The sequence below is a fragment of the Phalaenopsis equestris genome, unplaced genomic scaffold, assembly GCF_001263595.1.
Source record: "Phalaenopsis equestris unplaced genomic scaffold, ASM126359v1 Scaffold214070, whole genome shotgun sequence".
NCBI lineage: Eukaryota > Viridiplantae > Streptophyta > Magnoliopsida > Asparagales > Orchidaceae > Phalaenopsis > Phalaenopsis equestris.
In genome coordinates this window covers 296633-319666 of record NW_018232873.1, presented here as the reverse complement: position 1 = coordinate 319666, position 23034 = coordinate 296633, and the positions used below count along the sequence as shown (strand labels likewise).

The 23034-nt window shown below is 34.5% G+C and overlaps 1 protein-coding gene across 2 annotated transcripts in view; it reads right to left on the bottom strand.

The window, feature by feature from the left end:
* Nucleotides 1-22093, bottom strand: part of LOC110037020 (glucose-6-phosphate isomerase 1, chloroplastic) — a 109293-nt gene extending 87200 nt beyond the window's left edge. For both annotated transcript variants that reach the window (XM_020741583.1, XM_020741585.1), the window contains exon 1: nucleotides 21499-22093. In XM_020741583.1, coding sequence (XP_020597242.1) covers nucleotides 21499-22026 — 528 coding nt within the window. In that variant the 5' untranslated portion in view covers nucleotides 22027-22093. The remainder of the gene's footprint in view (nucleotides 1-21498) is intronic.
* Between the last annotated feature and the right edge of the window lie 941 nt (nucleotides 22094-23034).

The window sequence follows — 23034 nt, the reverse complement described above, 5'->3', positions numbered from 1 at the left end:
GGAACTTCCATTTAATCTTGTATGAGATTTTAGTAACCATGTTGTCGGAGCAGTGCTAGAACAATGTAGAAATAAAATTTCTCTTGTGATATAAAATGCATGTTTAAGTTTGAATGAAGCACAAGTGAATTACACTACCATTGAGAAATACTTATTAGTTCTAGTATTTATTTTGAAAATTTTAAATCCTACATGACAGGCACTAAAGTTAAAGCCCAAACCGATTATTCTGTTATCAAATATCCTGTAGCTATAATGGATGCTAAACCTCATTTAATTAGATAGATCTTTTGCATGCGTTTGATATATAAATTATGGATAAGAAGGGCACTGAAAATAAGATAATTAATTATTTGTTCATGTTAGAGTAGGAAAACAAGTTGGATTTATTAGATGACATAAATGAGACTTTCCTGATAAACAATGAAAAAGATGCACGATTTGTGGCAAATTTCAAAATGGGAGTGTGAAAAAGAAATGAATGTCTAGAATATCGTTAAAATGAGTTTCACACTACAAAAATCTCTCCGGAAGTCATTGTCACTAGTTGCAGCTCCCTACGACCAATTTATTTGTGCCTGCTAAATGGACCCAATGCTGAAGCTTGAAGGAAGAGGAAATCGGAAGCGAGGGGCTTCGTGCGATGCAATCGAGAGTAGGGGAAGGAAGAAATGCAAAGGTTCTGGATTGAAGATTGCCGATTTGATGCATCCCGGAGGTAAATATCATGACAGCCAGGTAGGAAAAGTAAGGGTGTGTGAGAGTTAAGGAATAATTAGGTTTAAATAAATTAATTAAACTTATAACTTCTAATTTTTATATTTCTCAATCCATTCATAATTTATATATAGGGATTTATATTGAATTAATCATATTGAAGTGTAAAATTTTATAAAATTGATTTGGTGAAATCTGAAGGATGCGACATTTATGATATATTTTAATTTGTCAAAAATTTTTACCTAATTTCTTAGATCTGCTATTACAAACAGCTCCAAAATTATGAAATGTAAAATTTGTACAAGTCACACATGACTACTCGTTCTGATGCTTCTTATCTCATCTTAAAAGTATCAACATTGAGTGAGTGTTTTATATCGAATTGATTGTATTGAAGTGTATAATTTTATAAAATTGATTCGGATGAAATATGAGAGATATGACATTTAGGATACATTTTAATTCATAAACAATTTTTACTCGATTTCTCAAAACTAGTTATCACAAACAGCTCCCAAAATTATGAAATGTAAAAGTTATACAAGTCACATCTGACTACTTACTCTGATGCTCATTACCTCATTCTGAAAGTAACGTAGAGTGAGCAAAAATAAACTCAACAAAATAATCAAGTTTAAAATAACAGTTTATACACGGAAAAGAAACAGCAAGCATGCTCATATGTAATGTACACGTTAACAACATATGGCACAATATATTATAAACGTATAAAACATGAAAAAAGAACATTAAATGCAAAAAAGTATGACTATTGTGTAAAATATGTTTTCATCTATTTATGTGTAATCATAAGTATATAAAAATATTCATCAATATAATTATAGGAATATCACTTATAATTTTATAGGCCTCAACTATTCTCATGTCATGTCATTGGGTCATCACTCAGCCTGAAATCTACCTTAACTATTTATAAAATTAGGTCTCCCAACAACATTATTAATAGCCCCCCGGTACCAATGGTTCCCTACTTTCTGTCGCTCCAAAAGTTTCGTCATCATTTGAATACAATAAGTAAGAAATCTCATCATTCTCTATCATCCGTACTTGCATGTATGTAATAACTTACCTATAACATCACTTGTGACATTTTTTAAAGCATAATTTCTATAACGAGCATTCAACATAGCATTCATATAGCATATGAATGAATCATAGTAATGAATATCTAGAAGCAATAATTTCATAAGCATGTTCATCAGATTGATAACATAATAAAATCATGTTTCCTAAGTGACAATGATTTTGCTTCATACAATTTATGCAGATATTCATCCACAATATGGAGAAAATTCAAAATGCAATTGTGTTAAATACATTCTCACATTAACCTACAGAGAGTTATTTTTTTAATTTAACATAATATTATTTTACATGAATTGATAGAGCAACCCCACAATAAGTTTTCCTAAGCTCACCTCAAGTCACGCCTAGCATAAACAACCAGAAACTCATAAACATCTTAGGATTTCATGAAATCTTGGCTCACGTTACGATTTAACCTCAAAAGTAACTCATTTATAACTTTTTCCCTCAAACGGGCTTCTTTGCATAACCAACTCTTCTCCGAGACGATCTATTCTTCCTCCCTCTTCCTCCTATCACATTATTCCTCCCTTATCTCTGCTCATTTTCAACTAATGGCCCTTAAGGAAGCCCACAAATCAATTTCGTAATCTCCAACGAAACTTCGTCTCCGCTATAGTTAATGGAAACAAAAAATGCACCTATTCGTGGCATACATCAAAATGAAGTTGTAAGGAAAGAAATGTTCTACTAACAAAAAGCTCCTAGGGACCCTAAATAGCACAATTGATGTTTAATCCCGCTTGTGCTACAATGTCGCAATTAGGGGTACTTCAACCGAGAGAAACGGAAAACGGGAGAGGGGAGAATGCAATAGAAATGTGGCATTTAACATAATCCCACAAAATCGTAGGTATTTGATCAAATTTATCCTCTACATTACGAGAAAAGTCCGAAGGGGTCGGTTAGGAACGAGGAGAATGCGGAATTAGGGAGAGATTAGGTAAAGTAAATTAAGTTTAATTAAACTTATAAATTAATAATTTTACTCACATTCTAATCAAAATTTTATATATCAAATTGATCAATTCAGCTTATGATTTCTGTAAAATTGCTTCAATTAAATTTCAGGAAATGTGGACTTGGGTTAATTTTATAGTCGTCGAAAGTTTAGTTGCTTTCTAAAATTTTGGGCGTTACAACCCCCCTATAAATAATTTATCCTCAAAATTTCTAGCTTCACTTGAGTAGAAAGGTGTATTTCAGTAGCATTTATTCTTCTTTTTCCTATGTGGCTACTTTTCAAGTAAGTGCTTCCATTTTATCTAGACAAAAGTAATTTGTCTGTTCTTCAACTTATTAACATCAATTTCTAAAATATTTTCAAGTTGTTCAATATAAGTTAGATTTATCAATACTTCGATGTCTTAATATGAAATCCTCTTATCTGAATTTAAAACTCATTTTCTCGACATCAAAATATGAAACACATAATGAATATCTGACATATCAGCAGGTAATGCTAATCTGTAAGAAACGTGATCGATAATTTCTAAAATTTCAAAGGCCCAATGTAAATAGGACTCAACTTACTTCACCGACTAAATCTAGATGTAACTTTTATTGGTCTGATTTCTAGAAACACAACAACAAAACTTTTGCCCTGCTGTCGGCACTAAAAAGTTGAGAAGTTTTTGAGTCGTCGGCTCCTAAAATGGATATCCCAACACTAATTTTAATTTAATTTAATATATATATAATTTGGAAGATAATATTTTAAATTTTGAAAATACAAGGCCGAACTGATCTCATATTCCCAAAGTTTAAATAAACGAGTCAAATACCGCAAGCAATGTATCTATCCCGAAGGATAAACACACTAATTACTGGTAAGACTCGATTAAATAAACTAAAGATTATATGTCATCCGTTTGGTCTGCGAAAATCATTTTATTTATAAGCCGACAAGTTCTCAATTTAATATGAAAAATTAAATAGGGTTTATATTAAGCTGAGTTCAGAAAAGCTTCCTATACGGGCAAGCCCCTATAGTTAATTACATCTTAGATAACCGGAGTCGCCTAAGAAAACTATCGATAAAAATCAGGGGATATTATCTTCAAGGAGTTCAAAAAATTGGACTTTTTAACGATATCGGACAAAGAGGTGTGAATAAGGAATGACTCAAATTTTGAACATTTATTCTAGATCCAAAGAAAGGACCAGGGGATGTCACGGATCCTAAGGAGAACCTCAGTGACTTCCCAAATTATTCTACCGTTTGGCTTTAATTTCAAAAAGAAAATTATTTAGATGTTTCATCATGCCGATTTTATTAATTTAGGTCTTACATTCGTGAGAAACAATCACATAAACAGTCTGAAAGATGTGAGGGTTAGGTCGTGACAAACAACAACCTCGGAATCTTAAAACGAGTTAGGGCTTATATTGTGCAGTGCAGCAGAGCTATACAAAAGTCTGCAGAGCTATACAAAAGTCTAAAGATAAGTTTAGGATTTATGTCACACTAGGCAGACAACCTCGAAGTCTTATAGTTTGTTGTTTAATTCTAATGAAAGAACGGTTTAGCTGATGTTTTGTTGTTGAAGATGGTTGTGCTGCCCACAATGCTAGTTTCAATCTCCTCGTCGTAACGAGTTTAAGTTTTCGAATATGTCAAGTTCTGATGTCAAATCAAATGCTTCTTATAGTAATAATTATTTAATTATTACGGGGATGTTAAAGTTGATTAGAGCGATACTGGCTAGAATCTTACGGTATTCAATCCTCTCTCGTTCCGGCACCACTATTTTTTTTTGAATTCACTTAGTCCAATTGAATTTACTAAACTCAACTCAATGAGTTCCGTACTTTCATTTAGACCGTAGGAAATCTTGTTAGCAATCGTAGACTACCTCCACCGAGGGATTCCCGATCAATCGATAGAGACATTTTAATTTAGTTGTAATTTTTATTTTGTGATGTTTGTGATTAAATTTTGAGTTATCTTATATTTTGAATATTGTGGTGGTACATTCTATAATGTTTAATTTTTAAATTTTGGTTTTGGTTTTGCGGCTGTCTTAACAGTTTTGGTTTTGACATACAAGATGATATCGTTGTTTAACATGCAAGTTCGAGACAAGAAGTACAGAAAGATAAATGTAATAATTTAAAAACGTACCTATCAATTTTTCTCGTTCTTCCACCTCAAAGGTTAGCTTGGCAACATATATATATAATCTTGCAAAAAATTTAAATTGCAGGAGTAGATGAAGGTATAGTTATCAAACCCCAAAGTATGATTCTATTGAGCCTCCGAAGATATTAGTGGGTGATTTTAGAATAAAATATGACAAGTTCGATTTGCCCTTCGAAATATTCAAAAGATTTCAAAGTACTCCGAGCATGACCCTGAACTACTTCGAGAATTACTTGAATTATTTCGAGTTCATTTAAAACTTATCATATCGTTCTATTAATCACCCAAAGTTAAGCTAGGTTTATCCCATTGGTCAGGGAAACTTGATGTTGTGTTTATCCCAAGACTAAGACACTCGATTAATCAATTAATATTCATTTAAGAGTTATGCGGGTGAGTGCCCTTAAAGCAGGTTTAAGTCATAAAAGATTGTGGTGCCCATAATAAGAGGAAACTAATGTGGGATTTCAAATTTTAATTTAATTTAAGTAATTATTTAAATCCAAAAAATAATATTTTCCAAATTTAATTTATTTAATTTATTTAATTATCCAAAATAAAGTTTTTTTATTCATGAGAAAATCATTAGAGGTCCCCTCAGATCAGAAAAACACTTAGACAAAATTTCATAATTTTTTTTAATTAAATTTTTATTATTTTTTAATTATTAACAAATTTCAATATTTATTGATTTTTAGTGATTTAATTAAATGGATAATGTTTTAATTACAAAAATTATTTTTATATTTTATTAAACTTCTCTGAGAACAAAAAACTCAGATAATCAAATTTTGTATTTTTATGATTTTTAATTATGATTATTTTAATGGAAAAAATAAGGAAAATTTATTTTTAAGCTTTTAAAATTTATTTTTTAACTTGAAAAAATTAGGAAAAATATTTTAATGAGTCTCAAGGGATCAAGAGACCATTAGACACATTTTAAAATATTTTTGGTTTTTTAAATTTTTTAGGATTTTAATTTATTTTTAATTATTTTAAATTCAAAATAAAGCTAAAAAATCAAGTATTTTCTCAAAAATAACTTTTATTTTTTATAAGTGCTCCTGACACAAGGAACTCAGAAAATCATCTTTCATAATCCACTTTTCATAAATTTCTCAAGTGTATTAAATTTATTATAATTATTTTTATACAAAAATATAATATTTATTAGAAAATCAACTTTAATGCTCCAACTAAGGGCCCGTTTGGGATAGCTTATAAGTGCGGGCAGCGTTTTGAAAACGCCGCCTCACTGTTTGGTTCCCACCTATCGAGGGATTACTGAAAAATGCGTTTTGTAAATTGTAAAAGACGCGGACCGTGGCTGACCCCCGCAGTCCGCGTTTTTCGATTCCAATTTACGCAATACCCCCTCGATCCCGCTCCCGTGACCTTGTTTTTTCTTTCGCCTCCCGTGACCCTAACTTCGCCTCTCGCTCCCGTCTCCGTTCAAAGCCAGATAGCAGTCGTTCGCCTCACGCTCCCGTCACCAACCCGTTCGACGTCGGATCCAGCAGAGCTTCGCCTCTCGCTCCCGTCAGCAAGTCGTTTGACGCCAGATCCAGCAGGGCTTCACCGCTCGCTCCCGTAACCTTGTCATTCGACGTCGGATCGAGGCTCGCTCTCGTGACAGCTGTTCGACGTTGTTCGACGCCGGATTCAGCAGCGGAGAATCCATCGCCGGAGTCCAGCAGCGGGGAACCATTCACAGATCTGCTTCTTTCTCGAAGTGGTTCTTCGGGCTTCACTCCTTTTCCACCTTCGATTTTTCTGTAGCCTTCTTTGGTTTTCCTCGCTACAGGTATATCTTCTTCGTTTTCTTTGCCATTACACTTTTACAACGACTTCAGTTTTTTAACCATCTAAGGTTTTGCCTAAAGGAGCAATATCGATATTTTGTAATCACTAGATCTGATATTTTGCTTCAATGTCAGATATAGTGATTTCAATGTAGTCACTATCCGTTTTAACCATCTGCGGTAAATGAGCAATATCGATATTTTGATCCATAAAAGCAAATAGATCCCTCAAGAAATTGCCTAAAATTTTGCTTCAATGTCAGATCTAGTGATTACATATTGCTTCGTTCTTCTCCAGTAATTATAGAGATATGTTGTTTCAATTCTTATTTTGGCTGTTAGGATGGGTATCTTTTGTCGGTTTGATTGCTTCTTGTCTGTTGGAATTGTCATGTGCTAGTTGATTTCCCCTTTGGCTTCTCTCTATGAAGTCGGTTCGATTACAAATTCTTGATTTGTATGAAATTTTTTTAAATATGATGAATCCTAGAGATGCACAATCATTAAACCAAGCTAGGAAATACATTTTTCTATCTTCAGAATGGAATCATCAAGATTTATTTTAGGTATGTTTTGATCTCAGTTTCTCTCTTCTCCTTCTTCATTGTTGATGGTTTGTGTGAAACTCAATGAAATTTTTTTGCAATTGATTTGTTTTGGTTGTTGGAAATTTGAAATATACAAGGTACTTCTTAAGAGTTTTTGTTTATTGTTGGATGGTGAAAGGTTCGAAGCTTTTAAGGTATGTTGATTATTGTTAGATGGCGCAATCATCATCTGTTACTTTTAAAAAGGTGCAAGTGCTAAGTATTACTCTTATAGTTTTCAAGTTTTTATTCTAAACCCTAAACATATTGGATCAATATTTGGTTTTTAGTTTTTACATATCTCTGTTTTCATGTTATTAGATGCTTCCGGCATATTTTACAATTCCTATGTATTTACATCTTTAACATTGAAACTTCATTGTTGGCTTTTGACATTTACGTACATATATATTTAACTGTTTATAACATATTGGATCAATATTTGGTTGATTGTTGGAGAATATTGAAGTTTTGTTGTCCTATTGATGAAATGAGTCATTTAAGTCTTATTTTTCTATTCTATAATCTTTTGTTGTCTAATTTTTTATTTTGAAATTTTTAGAAGGTGGATATAGACTCATTGTTGTCTAACAATGAGTCTAATCTTTTGTTGTCCTCTTGAACTAGAGCAGTCATTTCTGAATTTTTTTGGTTTTTAGTTTTTACACATCTTTGTTTTGTGATTTCTTTGCCATGAAAAAAAACATTTTATGTTTATCCGTTAATCTGACAGAACGCAATGAGTAAAGTTAAAGAGGCTGGAACATCGGCCATGTGGGATAGAGAAGTTACTATGATCTTTTGTGATTTATGTGTGAGGGAGGTTGAGGTGGGAAATAGACTCACTACATTTTTTAACAAAGAAGGGTGGAGAAATATCTTGGTTAAATTCAAAGAAATGACTGCGAAATGACTGGAAGAGATTACGATCGCATGAAAATGAAGAACAAATGTGACCAGTTAAAGAAGGATTGAAAACTATGGAAAGACTGAAAAGATGATTAACGGGAATGGGTTGGGATCCAGTTAAGCGCACAATAGATGCACCAGAGGAATGGTGGGCTGAGAAATTACAGGTACATAAATAACTCTTTTTATTTTATGTTTAATCTAATTTCGCATTGAGTTTACTCTATTTTATTAATGCATATTTGTTATCTATATCAGGCAGTGCCGTCAGCAAAAAAATTTAAATTCGTTCGCATTGATCAGGATAATGGAGGAAAAACTAGATGGAATGTTCACTGGGGTTGTCGCTACAGGAACTCATGCATTCACCCCAAATGATATAAGCCGTCGACAAAAAAATTTAAATTCGTTGGCATTGATCCAGTAATGGAGAAAAAACTAGATGGAATGTTCACTGGGGTTGTCGCTATAGGAACTCATGTGTTCACCCCAAATGATATAAAATGATATTGGGTTTGGCAGCTCAGCCCAAGAGATGGATACCGTGCAGATATGTGATTCAGGCGACCGACCTAGCCATGTTCGCACAGATGTTCAATCCACGAGTGTGCCCAAGCGTCCTATAGTAGAAAAGAAAAACAAAGGGGTTGTTTTCATTAAAGGCACTATTGATGCACTTGTTGAAACATGTAAAGCTCGGTCTTCTTCATCACAGGACGGCTCAATTGATGAGTGTCTTCAGGTCCTCAATACATATTATGATGTACATATACTCTGATGTCAAGGCAGATGATGATAACTACATTCAGTACGTGAAGGTGTTACGAGATCCAACTATTAGACAGTTTTTTATGAAGTTGGAACCGAAATACCGAGTGAAATACTTGCAATCTTTTATGGACGACTGAATATTTGAGTTATTATGTACTTTAATTTCTATTGTTCTATGTTATGTTTATGTGATGCACACTTTTTTCTCCTTCGTGGATGTTTTAAACAGTTCATCTTTCTATGTGGTTGTTGTTTCTGTGTGACCAATTTTACTATATATTGTGTTTGTTTTGCCCAAAGTTCATGTGTTCTATTTATCTTTCATATCATACTTTTGTTCTTATTACTAATGCTAATTCATTTTCATTTTCATTTTAAAATGTTATGGTTGTATGTGATTTTAATATGTGTTTTACTTTTGTCATGGCTGGATGGGAAGGAAGCGCCAACAATAGTCGTGTTTTCAAGTTCGCTACCAGAAACTTAAGACATGGATTTCCATACCCACCTCAGGGTAAATACTATTTGGTTGATGCTGGATATCCATTACAAAGGGGATATCTGAAGCCATATCCAGATACGAAGTACCACATTCCTGATTTTGAAAGATCTAGTGGTGTCGCACGAGGCAAAAAAGAAGTTTTTAACAAAAGACACTTTCATTACGCGGGGTAATTGAAAGAGCGTTCGGAGTGTGGAAGAAGAAGTGGGTCATATTACGGGATATGTCGTCCTACCCTTTTTCAAAGCAAGTACAAATAGTTGTTGCCACAATGGCGCTACACAATTTCATCCGACGCCACCCTTCCAGATCGGATACGGAGTTTGTCATTTTAGAAGATGATTCAGTGCAAATCTCACCTGAAGCATTTGAATATCATGTGGGACGTTCAATACATGAAGAGTTTGGTTCAGAAGATTCATGCACTCGAGAGGGTGAAGGTGCATCAGAGATGACGACTTTACGAGAAAAAATAGCAGATAATATTCTCCGGTCATGATATCAGCAAAGGCATAATATACATTTTGTCTTATTTTGAAGGAATATTGTTGGTAGAGTTTACCTGTCATGAGCTTTGATTTATGCAAGGGTGGTTTTAACAAAGATGAATCTGAGCTTGAACATGTTTTAACATAACATCTAAACTTCATGTTATGTGATTCCGGCTTGTTATATGTTCAGATCCTAAGCCGGGAGCTTGCTTTCTTAATTATTCTTTATTTTCTTCTTTTGTATCTTTCCAATTGCAATCGAGGCTTGATTTTTTTTTTTATTTAATGAAACTCTTTGAAGGGCCAATTTGCGTTTTACAGCAGCTGTTGGTATTTAGGTTTGGCAATCATTACTTAGCATGTTATTTGGGCATACATATCAGCTTAAAAAAAATTTACTTTTTCTGCTCTGGTCCAATTTGTGTTTCATTTTTATGGCTGTGAAGCTGTAATCTATTTTGTTTCATTGCAAAATATTACAATAAGGTCTATGCAATATTGCTGAAGCTGTATTACATGAACAATGCAGTACATATCAACGGATCTGCTTTGATGATGGAGCAGTGAAGAAATTAACAAATGTTCGACACCTTATCTATGCATTTAAATGATAAAATATTTTTATGTGGTATGAAAGATTTGGGTGTTACTAATGTCAAACTTAAAGTTTTGGTGTTAGATAGGTAAATACACAATAATTGGTTCTAAAGGATGAATGTGGCCTGAACTCCGTGCTCTGTAGATTTTCTGTTTGATATTGGTGCTTGTAGATTTTTACTCTTCTAATGCAGTGGTGTTGAAGGAGCTTCGGCAGACCATGCCTATAAGGAATTTGACCTTTTATAAAGGAACGATGGTGGGTAGCTTTTTGTAAATTTCATATGTATTTACATATCTAGCATCTAAATATGAAGTCTTATGCAGTGGAATATAAGGAATTTCACCCAAAGAATGAAGTTTAGGTGTCAAATATGTATAAATTTCACCCATATGTTTATAAATTTCGGCAGCCCATATCTAGCATCTAAATATGCAGTGGAATATAAAGGAATTTCACCCAAAAAATGAAGTTTAGGTGTCAAATATGTATATATATAGGAATTTAGTGGTTATTATGTAGCTTGATGTTGTGTCCAGCTTGTCCTTTTGAGGAATATTCTTAGCCATTATATTTTAGAAGGAATTTCTGATTATGTAGGCATATTGGAAATTCTTTAAACACCACTGCATTAGAACAGAAGAAATGTAAATTTTCATTTCGGTGCAGCACCTCCAATTTTACTACTTGTTTTCTGTTAGCTTTTGTTTTTGTATATACTCTTCAAAGAACAGAAGAAATGTTCAAAATAAAAAGAAAGCTTTTGTACTTTTCATTGTAAGACATTTGTGTTGCAATGCCTTATTTAGCAAAGTTATTTTTTTCATCTGAGCTAGTTAGACTCAACTGTATCTTATGTAATATTTAATTTGTGCTAAGGAGCAGTTTCAAGTCAACTTGAAATCACTTTGAGTTTGTTTGGAATTTATGGATTTCCTTTTAAGCTGGCTTAACCCAATGTTTTAATCAATTTTGTGCAAATTTGAAGTCATGCAGATGATTAAGATTTGGAGTTCGAATGTTTTGGGATTTTTCAACTCTACCTATAAGTAATCTTAAAAGAATGTCCCTCAACCTGGAGCAATGAATGCATATTGTAGTCTTTAACTTTATTCGGCATGGGAACTTCTACAGCAGTCTATCAAGATTTTAAAGTTCAAGGTGCATTCTCTTCGATTCAAGTAAAAAAAAATACAGTACTTCCAACTGTATGGATTTGTTCAGCTTGTTTGACTGTCATATTGTGGTTGGTCGTTTGCTCTCTTGATCTCCATAGTTTCATATACAATAAAGATAGCCCATCTGATTGCTCTAAGCTATTTTTAATTTGTTTTGGTGGGATATCTTGTTGTTCCTTAACAATGACTTGAATCTCATTAGCAACCCACTCACATGTAGTCTGTTTATTCCCATCCATATGAACACCTGGACAAGTGTACAAAGCTTGAAATTTACATTACAGGGCATTCCCCAATTTCTTTTCAATATAGCTGTTCGGGATATAGGTTTGATTACAGCATTACTTTCCAGGAGATCAAACATTGCCCCCTTGCTTCCACAATTTGGTTTGTTGAGTTCTTTTTTTATTACCTCTAGTTTTTTATTGATCGACGCTATTTATAATAATTGCATGACAATGAGCTCGAGATATTAAGGGAAGTCAGGGCAAATGATGTGCCGATGTGGGCTACCGTCATTGTTATTCACATCACGACAGACACATAGTTACGGACGACAATTCTACAGGTGCTCGCGGTGGGGACAAGGACCGGACGACTGCAAATTCTTCAGGTGGGCCGACAGTGGAACTATTTCTACGATATCCCAATTGGACACAACTGCTAAGAGTTCAATAGTACCACAACGGGAGAACGCCGCATGTGGTTCGAGTTCTTCCGTTTGTACGATATCGCAGTCGGACAGGTTTGCTCAGGGTTCTGGAGTGTCAGATGCAGGTGGAATTGGCCGTGATATGCTGCTATATTATAAAGTTAACATTATCATACTTTTACTTATCATTTTAACATGTTATTTTTTCTTTTTTATGGTCTCTTATTATACTTTGTAGTAGTATGTGCTGGTGCATTTGACTTTTATATGTGTAACATATTCGTTTGATGTGATCGGATATGTTTTAGTTATATAAATATAAATCAAATGTTTGGTATTTTCTTGTCTGAACAGTGATCTTTAATTTTGTTGAGAAAAGAACAAATTCTGCTGCACAGATTATTCATTTAATTAAAAAAAAAATTCTAAATAAGCTGTTTACAAAACGCACTAACCAAACAACTAAACTGCTTATTCAGAACAGGGGCAGAATGGTCAATTTTCCAGAATCAACTGTTTTCCATAAGCGTCAACCAAACAGCCAGACAGCTTATCCGGATCAGCTGCTCATCAGCAGATTATCAGGATAAGCTGTTTATCAGCAGAAGCTGGATAAGCTGCAGCTGCCCCAAACGGGCCCTAAGTCAAATATTTTTTAGATTTTTAGAATGGATAAACATGATTTTTATATACAATGTGGAATTGATATTATCGATTTTTTTAATATGTAATTTACATAAATTAAAACAAGATATATGCATTTAATTAATAATAAAAATTTTCAAAGTGATTCAAATCATGTAGTTTTTCCTAAGCTTCTCTGACCACAATAAACCTACTAAAACTATCCTCATAATTTTTCAAGTAATAATTTAGTTTATATAATTAAAATAAATCAAAATAGTCACCCTAGCTTGAAAATTAGGGTTAGAAGCATAGATGTACTCCCTGACCTTAGAAAAATAAAAAAACATCCCCTCTGTCATAAGGAACAAACCCTAAAAATCTCAAATCATGATGAGCATTGCTTGATCATAATGAATTAAAATACTTCAGAGAGCATTTAATTTACTAAAAATCAGAGAGTCAACAATTTTTTTTTTATTCCACATTATTATCTTCTGTTTCCGGAGCAATAGAGTATTTTTCTTTTATTTTTATGATTTTTCTAGAGAAAGATATGTATTTTTTTATGTTCAAGCATTTAAGTTAATTCAAATAATCCATATTATTCTACTTAAACACGCGGCGCCAACTCATCCTATGGAGGCTCCGAACTCACACGTGACGCTCCATCATTTGGCGTCGTCATCCACCTCAACAGCCACGCGGCCCGCCTTTTCGCACCAAGAGTTGGTTCGGCTTAATCTCTTTCGTCCATCAAATAAACGCGCGATCGGATGACTCGTCGTTATCGTCCCCAAATGATTTAACCCGAGAACCATTCACACTAAAACCTTAAGATCTTTGTCTAGACTACTCAACCAAATCGACTCAACCAAATCGCATGGGGTTTGTTTCTAAACATTCATCTACTCAAGACTAACATATCTATACGATTGATCAAGCCATTGCACATGGAGAATCAAAACAAGCTCGGCTTAGGCCGTTTAGGGTTATAGTTCAATACCTTTATTTGAGAGAGGAGGGCTCAATAAGATAGTTGTAGCAGCTTTGATTGGGTCCAACGAACCTCCAGATGAATTCCTAGGCCCTGGTGAATTGTCTAGGTATGGTTTCGATCAAGCTCGATTTCAGGTGATTGTCTAGAGCTATGTTAGAGGCTGTTTAGGGCTATGTTAGAGGCTGTTTAGGATGGAGCTTTTGTAGGGAATCAACTCTTCTCTCTCTGTGAGGATGGTGTGTGCACAGTTAATTGAAGTTTGGTAGATTGTAGAGGTGTGGAGAAATCTGTCCTGGTCCTAGGTCAAATTTCAATGAAGAATTAGCCTTATGGAGTGGTTGTGAGTGGCTGAGAGCAGGAGGATTGAACTTAGGAAGGTTTGAAGAAGCTCTGGTGAGATTTTGGCAGAGTTTCCCCAAGGTTTCAAGCTCTCTTCTCTTTGTCCGTGAAGGGGTCAATTTAAAGTCATGGCTGCCTGGTGGAGCTCAGAGGGGTTTGATGGGTGCAAAAGCTTGCTGATGTGGAGGGAAGAAAAGCTCAAGTGGCCAATGGGACTTAGCTTTAATATTGAGTTTTGGTCATTTGGGGCTCCCTTGGGGTGGCTGTTTCCGGCGGCTAAGGAGGTGGCTTGCGTCACTTCTTGGCTCAAGGAGGGCAAGGAACGACTAATGATGGGTAATTACTATGATTTCAGGAGGTCAGGGGAGGGTTAATTATGATTTCCTCCCAATGGCAAGTGATGATGGCAAAGAATTTTCATAATAAGGGATCCCTTAAATCAAGGCCCTTAAATCAAGGGACCATTGCTCCATAGTTCACCTAGGTGGTTTAGGTGGGTTTAGGCTGGTCAATAGAGTCTAAATGGTGGCTGTGGTGACATCAATTTGGTCACTCTGATATAGCTAAGTCAATTTTGGTGCATGGGTTCAATTTGGGTTAAATTGTCTTGAAGTTGAGTTTGAATTAGGCTAGAGTTGGATTAAGTCCAAATTGATGGTTTAAAATGGTTTAGGGGAATGTGAAGAAGAGTTTTCAACATTTATTGGGTGTCAATTTTAGGATTAGGGAATTCAATTTGGTGGAATTTGGGCACATAGCTAAATTGGGGCAAATTTGGGGGATTTTAGATTTGGGTTGGAATTGGGTGCAATTGAAACTTGACCAAAGCCAATTGAGGGTTTAATTTGGTGTGTGGAGTTGTTTCAAAGAATTTATGAAGCATAATTTGGGCAATTGGAAGGATTTGGGGGTGCAATTAAGTGGGATTTTGGTTTTAGGTTAAATTGGGGCTTTTTTATTTGGGTTGAAATTGGACTCAAATGTGGGTCAATTGGACTTGGATTTAGTTTGAATTGAGTTTGATCATGATGAATTTGAATTTAGAATTAAAATTGGAGAAGATTGGGATCAAATTGGTGGACATTTGGGGGGGTGAATTGGAATAATTCGGCCTTTAAAGGCAATTTGGGGTTTTTGGTCAAAGTTGGTCAAATTGGGTTCAATTGAAGAGTCGAAATTGACTTTGGGGACATTCGAAGTGATTTTAGAGGTTTTGGGAAAGTTTGGGGTGCCAAGTGTATTTTTGTAATTTTGGCAAATTTTGGGGTCTTTTGGTAAAATTGGAAATTTTGGTAAGTTTTGGGCAATTTGGGTGGTTTCAAATGGTTTGAAATGATTTTTGAACAAATTTGAGTATTTTAGGTGAAATTAAGAATTTTGGTCAAATTTAGGGTTTGGGGAAATTTTGGTAAATTGGGTAAATTTAGGGAGCAAAATGCTAAGTTAGGTATTTTGGTGAAATTGGGGTGCCAACCGCCCTATATAAGCCATGGACCAATGGAATCCTCATTTGGGTCCTCTATGTACTGGCGTTAGCTAAACCCCAGCCTAGGGCTAGTGGGTCTAGAGAATCATCTACATAAGTCTCCCAAAAGATCAAGGGATCATGGTCAACAAGGTTTGGGTTTAGGGTTGTGAGTGAAAGTGTGTGAAAGTGGGTGAACTAGCTCCAGACTAACACCCAGGGTCAATCCTAAAGCCAAACAGTCCTATGGGAATGCCCCTTGAACTCCCTCATATTGACCCCACCTACTAAGTGCTAGAGGTTATGACCAATATGTGGAACTTCAAGTTGAGCAAAGAATGGTTTAGTGTTTCTAATAATAAGAGTTCTTTTTCTAGTCCTCTAAGAATGGTCAACAGGAAAGTCATATGGCTAGACCCTAGGCTACTAAAGAGGAAAGACTAAACCTCAGCCAAAAGTCAGGTCAACACCCACTAAGTGGGGTCTGCTACATGAATACCTTTTCTACATTGCGTCCTACTTAGTGTCACATTTTCATTTAATTCTAGTAACTTAAGATCATTTTTATACAATATACCCAAGTCGTTCTAGGTATAACTATGTCTTTCTTGACATAAATCAAATCTAAAACATATACTCTTCTAATCAGATCATCAGACAGTCGACGTTTAATGTGACCAAACCATCTAAGACGACTCTCTCTAATTTTGTTTGTCACTGGAGCTACACCAACCCTATCAAGAATATATTCATTTCGCGTTTTGTCTCCAAGTGTAAAGCCACTCATCCACCTAATCATTCTCATCTAGGCAACACTTAGTTTTATGCTTCTCTTTTAAATGTCAACATCAGCGACATAGAGCATTGCAAGTCTCACCACCATCTTACAAAATTCTCCTTTCACTTTAAGTAGTACATTTCTATCACACAATAGGCCCGAAGCATTCCTCGACTTCAACCAACCAACTTGAATTCTACTAATAACTTTCTCATCACATCACCATAATTTTGAACAATAGACCTGAGATATCTAAAAAGTTACTTCAATCAACCAACGTGAATTCTAATAATAACATCCCCTTCTATATCACCATCAATTCGAAGCTACTACGTCACTAGAGCTACTACTACTAAAATTACATTATATGTATTCAGTTTTAGTTCTACTCAAACGAAGGCCTTTAGACTTCAAGGCAGACCTCCATAATTCAAGTTTTTTTCCTGAGCTTTTCCTCTCGTCTTATCCACAAGAAGGATATCATCAGCAAAAAACATACACCAAGGTACATCCTCCTATAAGTGTCCAGTTAGACCATCCATAAGTAAAGCAAAAAGATATGAGCTTAAAGTCGATCCCTGATGTAAACCAACAGAAAGAAGAAAATATTTGGTCAATCCTCCTTCTGTTCGAACACAAGTAACAGTTCTTGTATACATATCTTTAATGACTTGAATATAAGTCATATCAACACCTTTCTTCTCAATAACTCTCCAAAGGATATCTCCTGAAATCTTATCATAAGTTTTTTTCTAAATCAATAAAAATCATATGTAGATCCTCCTTATTATCTTTGAACTTCTCCATCAAACCTCTCAATAAACGTATAGCTTCCATAGTAAACCTGCTCGGCATGAATCCAAATTGACTATTAGAAATCTATGTAATAAGTCTTAACCTATGTTCAATTACCCTCTTCCATAATTTTAAAGTATGACACATCAACTTAATTCCTCTACTTAATTCCTCTATAATTGCACATCAACTTAATTCCTCTATAATTGGCACACTCTTGTGCACCCCTTATACTCTTCCTCTACTCCTCAAAATACTCTTCCTCTACTCCTCAAACATCTTTTTAGTATTTAAAATAATATTAAAGAGTTTAGTAAGCAAAGAAAATCCTAAATCTCCTAAATATTTTCACACCTCAATAGGGATATCATCAGGTCCTAAAGGCTTTCCACCCTTGATTTTCTTTAAAGCCTTCTCAACTTTTTTCTGCTAATGCGACGATAAAAATGAAACATTTTATTACTATTAATTATATTAAGATCACTAAGGTTGATCGTATTTTCCGAAACTTCATTAAAAAATTTATCAAAATAACTCACCCACCTATATTGAATTTCTGTTTTCAAGAAAATCACTTTTTGATTTTCATCTTTAATACACTTTACTTGAGTTAAATCTTTACTTTTCTTTTCTATTTGTTTAGCTAGTTTATACATATATTTTTCATCTTCCTTAGTATCTAATATATTATAAAGATCAATAAAAGCAGAATTTTAATGTCAGAGATTGTTCTCTTATACTCCCTACGGCCCATTTGATATTTTTTTCAGTTCTCTAAGCTTTGACATTTAAACTAATTTTTATAACATATTTTCTTATATTTTATCTTTTTTTGCTCATTATTATTCCACCACCAACTATTTTTATTAATAGAAATATTTTCTTTTGATTCTCCAAGTACAATTTTTGTAACTTGTTTAGTAGTTTTTGTTACTTTATCCCACATAAAATTTGCTTCTTCATGAACATCCTAAATTTTGAAATCTTGAATTTTACACAAAAAAACAAATTTATTTGTCTTTCAAGTACCCTCATCTAATTCTACAACAATGACCCCTAGCATTCTTTATTTTACAATTCTTCATCTTAAAATTTAGAACTGACAATCGTTGTTGAGTACTTAACCCTCACTTAGAATGACCTTGCAATCTTTATATTCTGGACGATCTCTTATTCTCATAAGAAAATAATCAATTTGTGTTTTATTAGCTTCATTCTTATAAGTAATAACATGTTCATCTCTTTTCTTAAATAAAGTATTAGCAATAACAAAATCATAGGCTAAAACAAAATCTAATATAGTTCTACCTTCTTCATTAAACACTCCAAAACTGGAGCCACCAGGAATACTTTTAAAATCTTCTACCACTCTACCGACATGTCATTTAAATCTCCTCTAATAAAAATTTTTTTCTTCAAGAGGTATCATTTGTATTAAGTTTTCTAAGTCATTATCTAAACCTACTTGACAAGCATAAGCACTTATAATATTAAAAATCTTAATATCAACAATAATCTTAAGATCAACAATAATCTTAAGGGCATAATCTTAAGGGCTATATTTCTATCTCAAACTCTATTAATTTTTACAATATTATCTTTCAAACTATTATCTATAATTACATCTACCTCATCTCTAGTGCGGCTCTTATCTGATTGTCAAAGTTTAAAACATAATTTATCAATCTCCTTAGCCTTTTCTCCAACCCAATTAGTTTCTTGAACACATAAGATATTTATCTTTTTATGAATCATAATATCAACTAATTCCGTTAATTAACCAGTAAGAGTGTTTATATGTCAAGATCTTATCCTAATATTAGTTTTATAGACTAACTTATTTACCCGTATTCGTCTATAATGTGGGAACTCTTGCCTATTTGACACTACACCCGGACACCGGTGTAGCGACCCTTACACACTTTTAACTGTATTCAAACCATAAAATGTTTCACTTCCAGCGGACGCTCTAGCACTTACACAATGATCAAAAAGATTCAAGTCATAAATTTTTCAACAAGTTTTATGTTGGTTGTCGACTAGCTAACATAATCCTCTACTTTCACACCCGAGTTTAGGACTGGCAATGACAGTGTTAACAATTTTAAATTTTATTGCTTTGTGTTTTAGGTCATAATATTTATGTTGTCAATCCTGAGCAGCTTTCCATCTGTCTCTGATTAACCTAATTTCCTATGTGTGTTCATCATCTAATTTAAGAACCAATATTTAACATTCATCCACTTCCACTCAACTTAATTTAGCTCTGCATTTATATCATACAATGCTTCATAAGAAGTCATTTTGATATTAAATCGATAGTTATTGTTGCTGATGATTGATCATTGGAATGTGATCTTCACAACCGCCTCTAAAATCAAGGACACAACCTCAACGAGCCTTCACATGAATTTTCCTTTTTAATTCTTGATTTGTGGATGAAAAGGTATGCTAAATGCAAATGTATACCCAAGCTTTGTTGGATGTTTTTCCACAACCTATACGTTAATTTTCCATCTCTTTCAGAGATGATAGCTTTTGAAATTTTGTGCAATCTGATAATTTTTTTGAGATGTAATATGGTCAGCTTGTCAACTGAATCTGTGTTTTTGATTGACAATCAATGAGCTAACTTTGCTAACCTGTCAATAATAACCATATACTGTTTTGACCCTACCGAGATCGAAGAAATCTCATATTAATCCATAGTAAATTCTTCCCATTTCCATTTAGGAATATGCAATGATTGTAGTAATCCGCTGGGTTTCTGATGACCAGTCTTTATAATCTGATAGGTTTGGCATTTAGACATATTAAGCAATATCCTTCTTTGTAACTGACCACCAGATTATCAATTTCAAATCATTGTATATTTTAGTGTTGTGTGGATGAATTATATAGCCTGAATTAGCATCTTCATGTAGGTTTCTTTTTTCAAATCAAAATTAACAGGTACTCATAATTGTAACTTGTTTCTGATTATACCATCTTAATCAATAGTTATATCTGACTTATTTCCTGATTGAAGTTGTTTAAGTAGTTTCAAATATTCACCGTTAACTTAACAGACTTTATTTTATCCATCAGAGTTGATTGCATGATCAGCCGATGCAAATACCCCATATCACCTGGATTTCTGACTTCCAACTGCAATGCATCAATTTCGGTAATCAATTCCAACTCCTGAGTAATACTCCAGGTTGCACAACCTGTGGATTTACAACTCTAAGCATCGCTAATTACATTTGCTCGGCTAAGATAATATTGTATACAGATGATAGTATTTGATTAGCTGTAGCCATCTCTGCCGCTTTAAATTTAACTATTTTTGTGTGAAAATGGACTTCAAATTCTGATGATTTGTGAATATCTCATATTTCACACCATACAAGTAATGTCACCAAACCTTGAGAGCAAATACTATAGAAGCTAACTACAGATCATGCATCTAATAATTCCTCTCATGTGACTAACTGTCTGGATGCATATGCTATTACATTTTTATTTTGCATTAGAACACAACGCAAGCCTCACAATGATGCGTCACTATAAATTTGGAACCCTTTTGTACCTAATAGAATAGCTAACAGTTGAGCAGTGGTCAAATATTTTTTTAATTCTTGAAAATGGTGCTCAACATGGTTTGAATAAATAAGTGGTGGTGATGGAAAGAGGGAAGTACAAATTTGAACTTTTAGTGCCCCTGACCCAACTTCCATCCTTCTCTTTGAACTAATGTGAACAACTCATTTCTTTTTATTAACTGCAGGTTAGATAAAAAAATAAACAGCGCAAAGGATGCCAAGATCCGAGCTTTCCTGATTTACCAAGTCAGCTCTTATGATTTAACTAATAACTAGATAATCATATGCAAAGCGCTTCAAAGTCCAGCTAGAACACAATCTACAAGATGCAAATTAATATATAAAGGTAAATACCATAAAAGTTGGTCCAGAATCCTCAATTATCCATGAAAATCCCTTGAAGCATTTTTCTAAATACAAAAAATATTAGGAAGTGAAAGTGCAGCCGCACCTTAGTACTGATAATCTTGTCTGCAAACTCGCATATAGCGTTCAGAGTCTGCTCAATCTGCGACCTCAAGGATGAATTGGGAGCTAGAGCCACATTTCTCAACCAGTAGTGCCCCACCATCCTGCCCTCGTCTGGATTTGCAATGGCGCCCTTCTCAAGATCCTGCATTGCCATGAATGCTCTCTGCATCCTAGGTTCCATTGTCTCAAAGAACTCGTTCGTGAAGCCAATCCGGCTCACATCAAGGTAAATCCCAAGCTCCTTATGCTCATATAGCCAATCCACATACCGATGCCAAAGGCTAACAGGATCCTTCTCAATGGTGGCGGTCTTCCACTCTGGGCAATTGGAGACTGAAGATAGAGCTGCCGGAATATCCCTAGCGACGGCTTGGGCCGACTGGATGGGACGGCCAGCCGACGCGATCGGAAGGAAAGAGGGGTCTCGCCGGGAAAACAGATTTGCGAGAGGGAGTCTCCTGATTTTGACGGCAGAATAATGGGAGTGGATGCCACATATCGACGCCATGGGAGGTAAGCACAGCAAATGAGCTACATGCCCTTACGGGGGAAAAAATTTGCGTATCCAGTGTGCGTTTTGGAGGTAACAGGCATAAGGTAACACACTTATTATATTATTTCTGTTTGTAATTTTCATGTAACATTATGTAATATACTTATAACATATAATTAAGTTTTGCACTTATTAAGAACTTATTTGTACATTACAGGTAGGTTACAGAAGGTTACATGGAAGTTACAAGGATGCATAACGAGTATATAATCCCTTATACCTTCTGTATAACCTTCAAAGCATACACAGCACTGTGTACGTCTTATATACGCAAATTTTTTCCCCTTATCGGAAGGAGAAAATTTTTCAAGAGGTATGTACACACCTCTAAGGGAGAAAAATTTGAGTACAAGGAGATTATTCACAAGGTATTGGGGGTTTATATCTGTGTTATAACCTACCTGTAACCTAGAAATATATGAAAACAGAAGCGCGAAACTTACTAGAAGGTACAGGTAGGTTACAGGGGGGTTACAGGGGGTATAACGCACATATAATCTCCCAATATCCTATGAATAACCTCTCTGACGTACGCAGCGCTGCGTACGTCTCACGTACGCAAATTTTTCTCCCTCTAAGGGTCCCTTGTTAGTGTGCGACTGCCCACCATTTGAAAATCACGTTATCATTTGAAAATCACGTTCCGTGTCTTGGGGTCTGTTTGGGGCAACTGCAGCTTATCCAATTTATGTTGATAAGTAGTGTATCGCAACAAGTTGTGTATCTGCAGCTGATCCTGATATGCCGGTTGTTGTTTGGTTTATGCGTTTGAAAAACAGTTGATTCTGCATAAATGATCAATTTGCCCCGATTTCTAAACCAGGTAATTGCATTAAAGATTGGCCAAATATCCTAACTTTAAGCAGTAAACACCTCACTTATATGATCATTTTTTTAATCATCTAAGTAGTCATTGCTCATCAACCCAACCCTAGACTAATTATAGAGCCATTTTTTACAAGA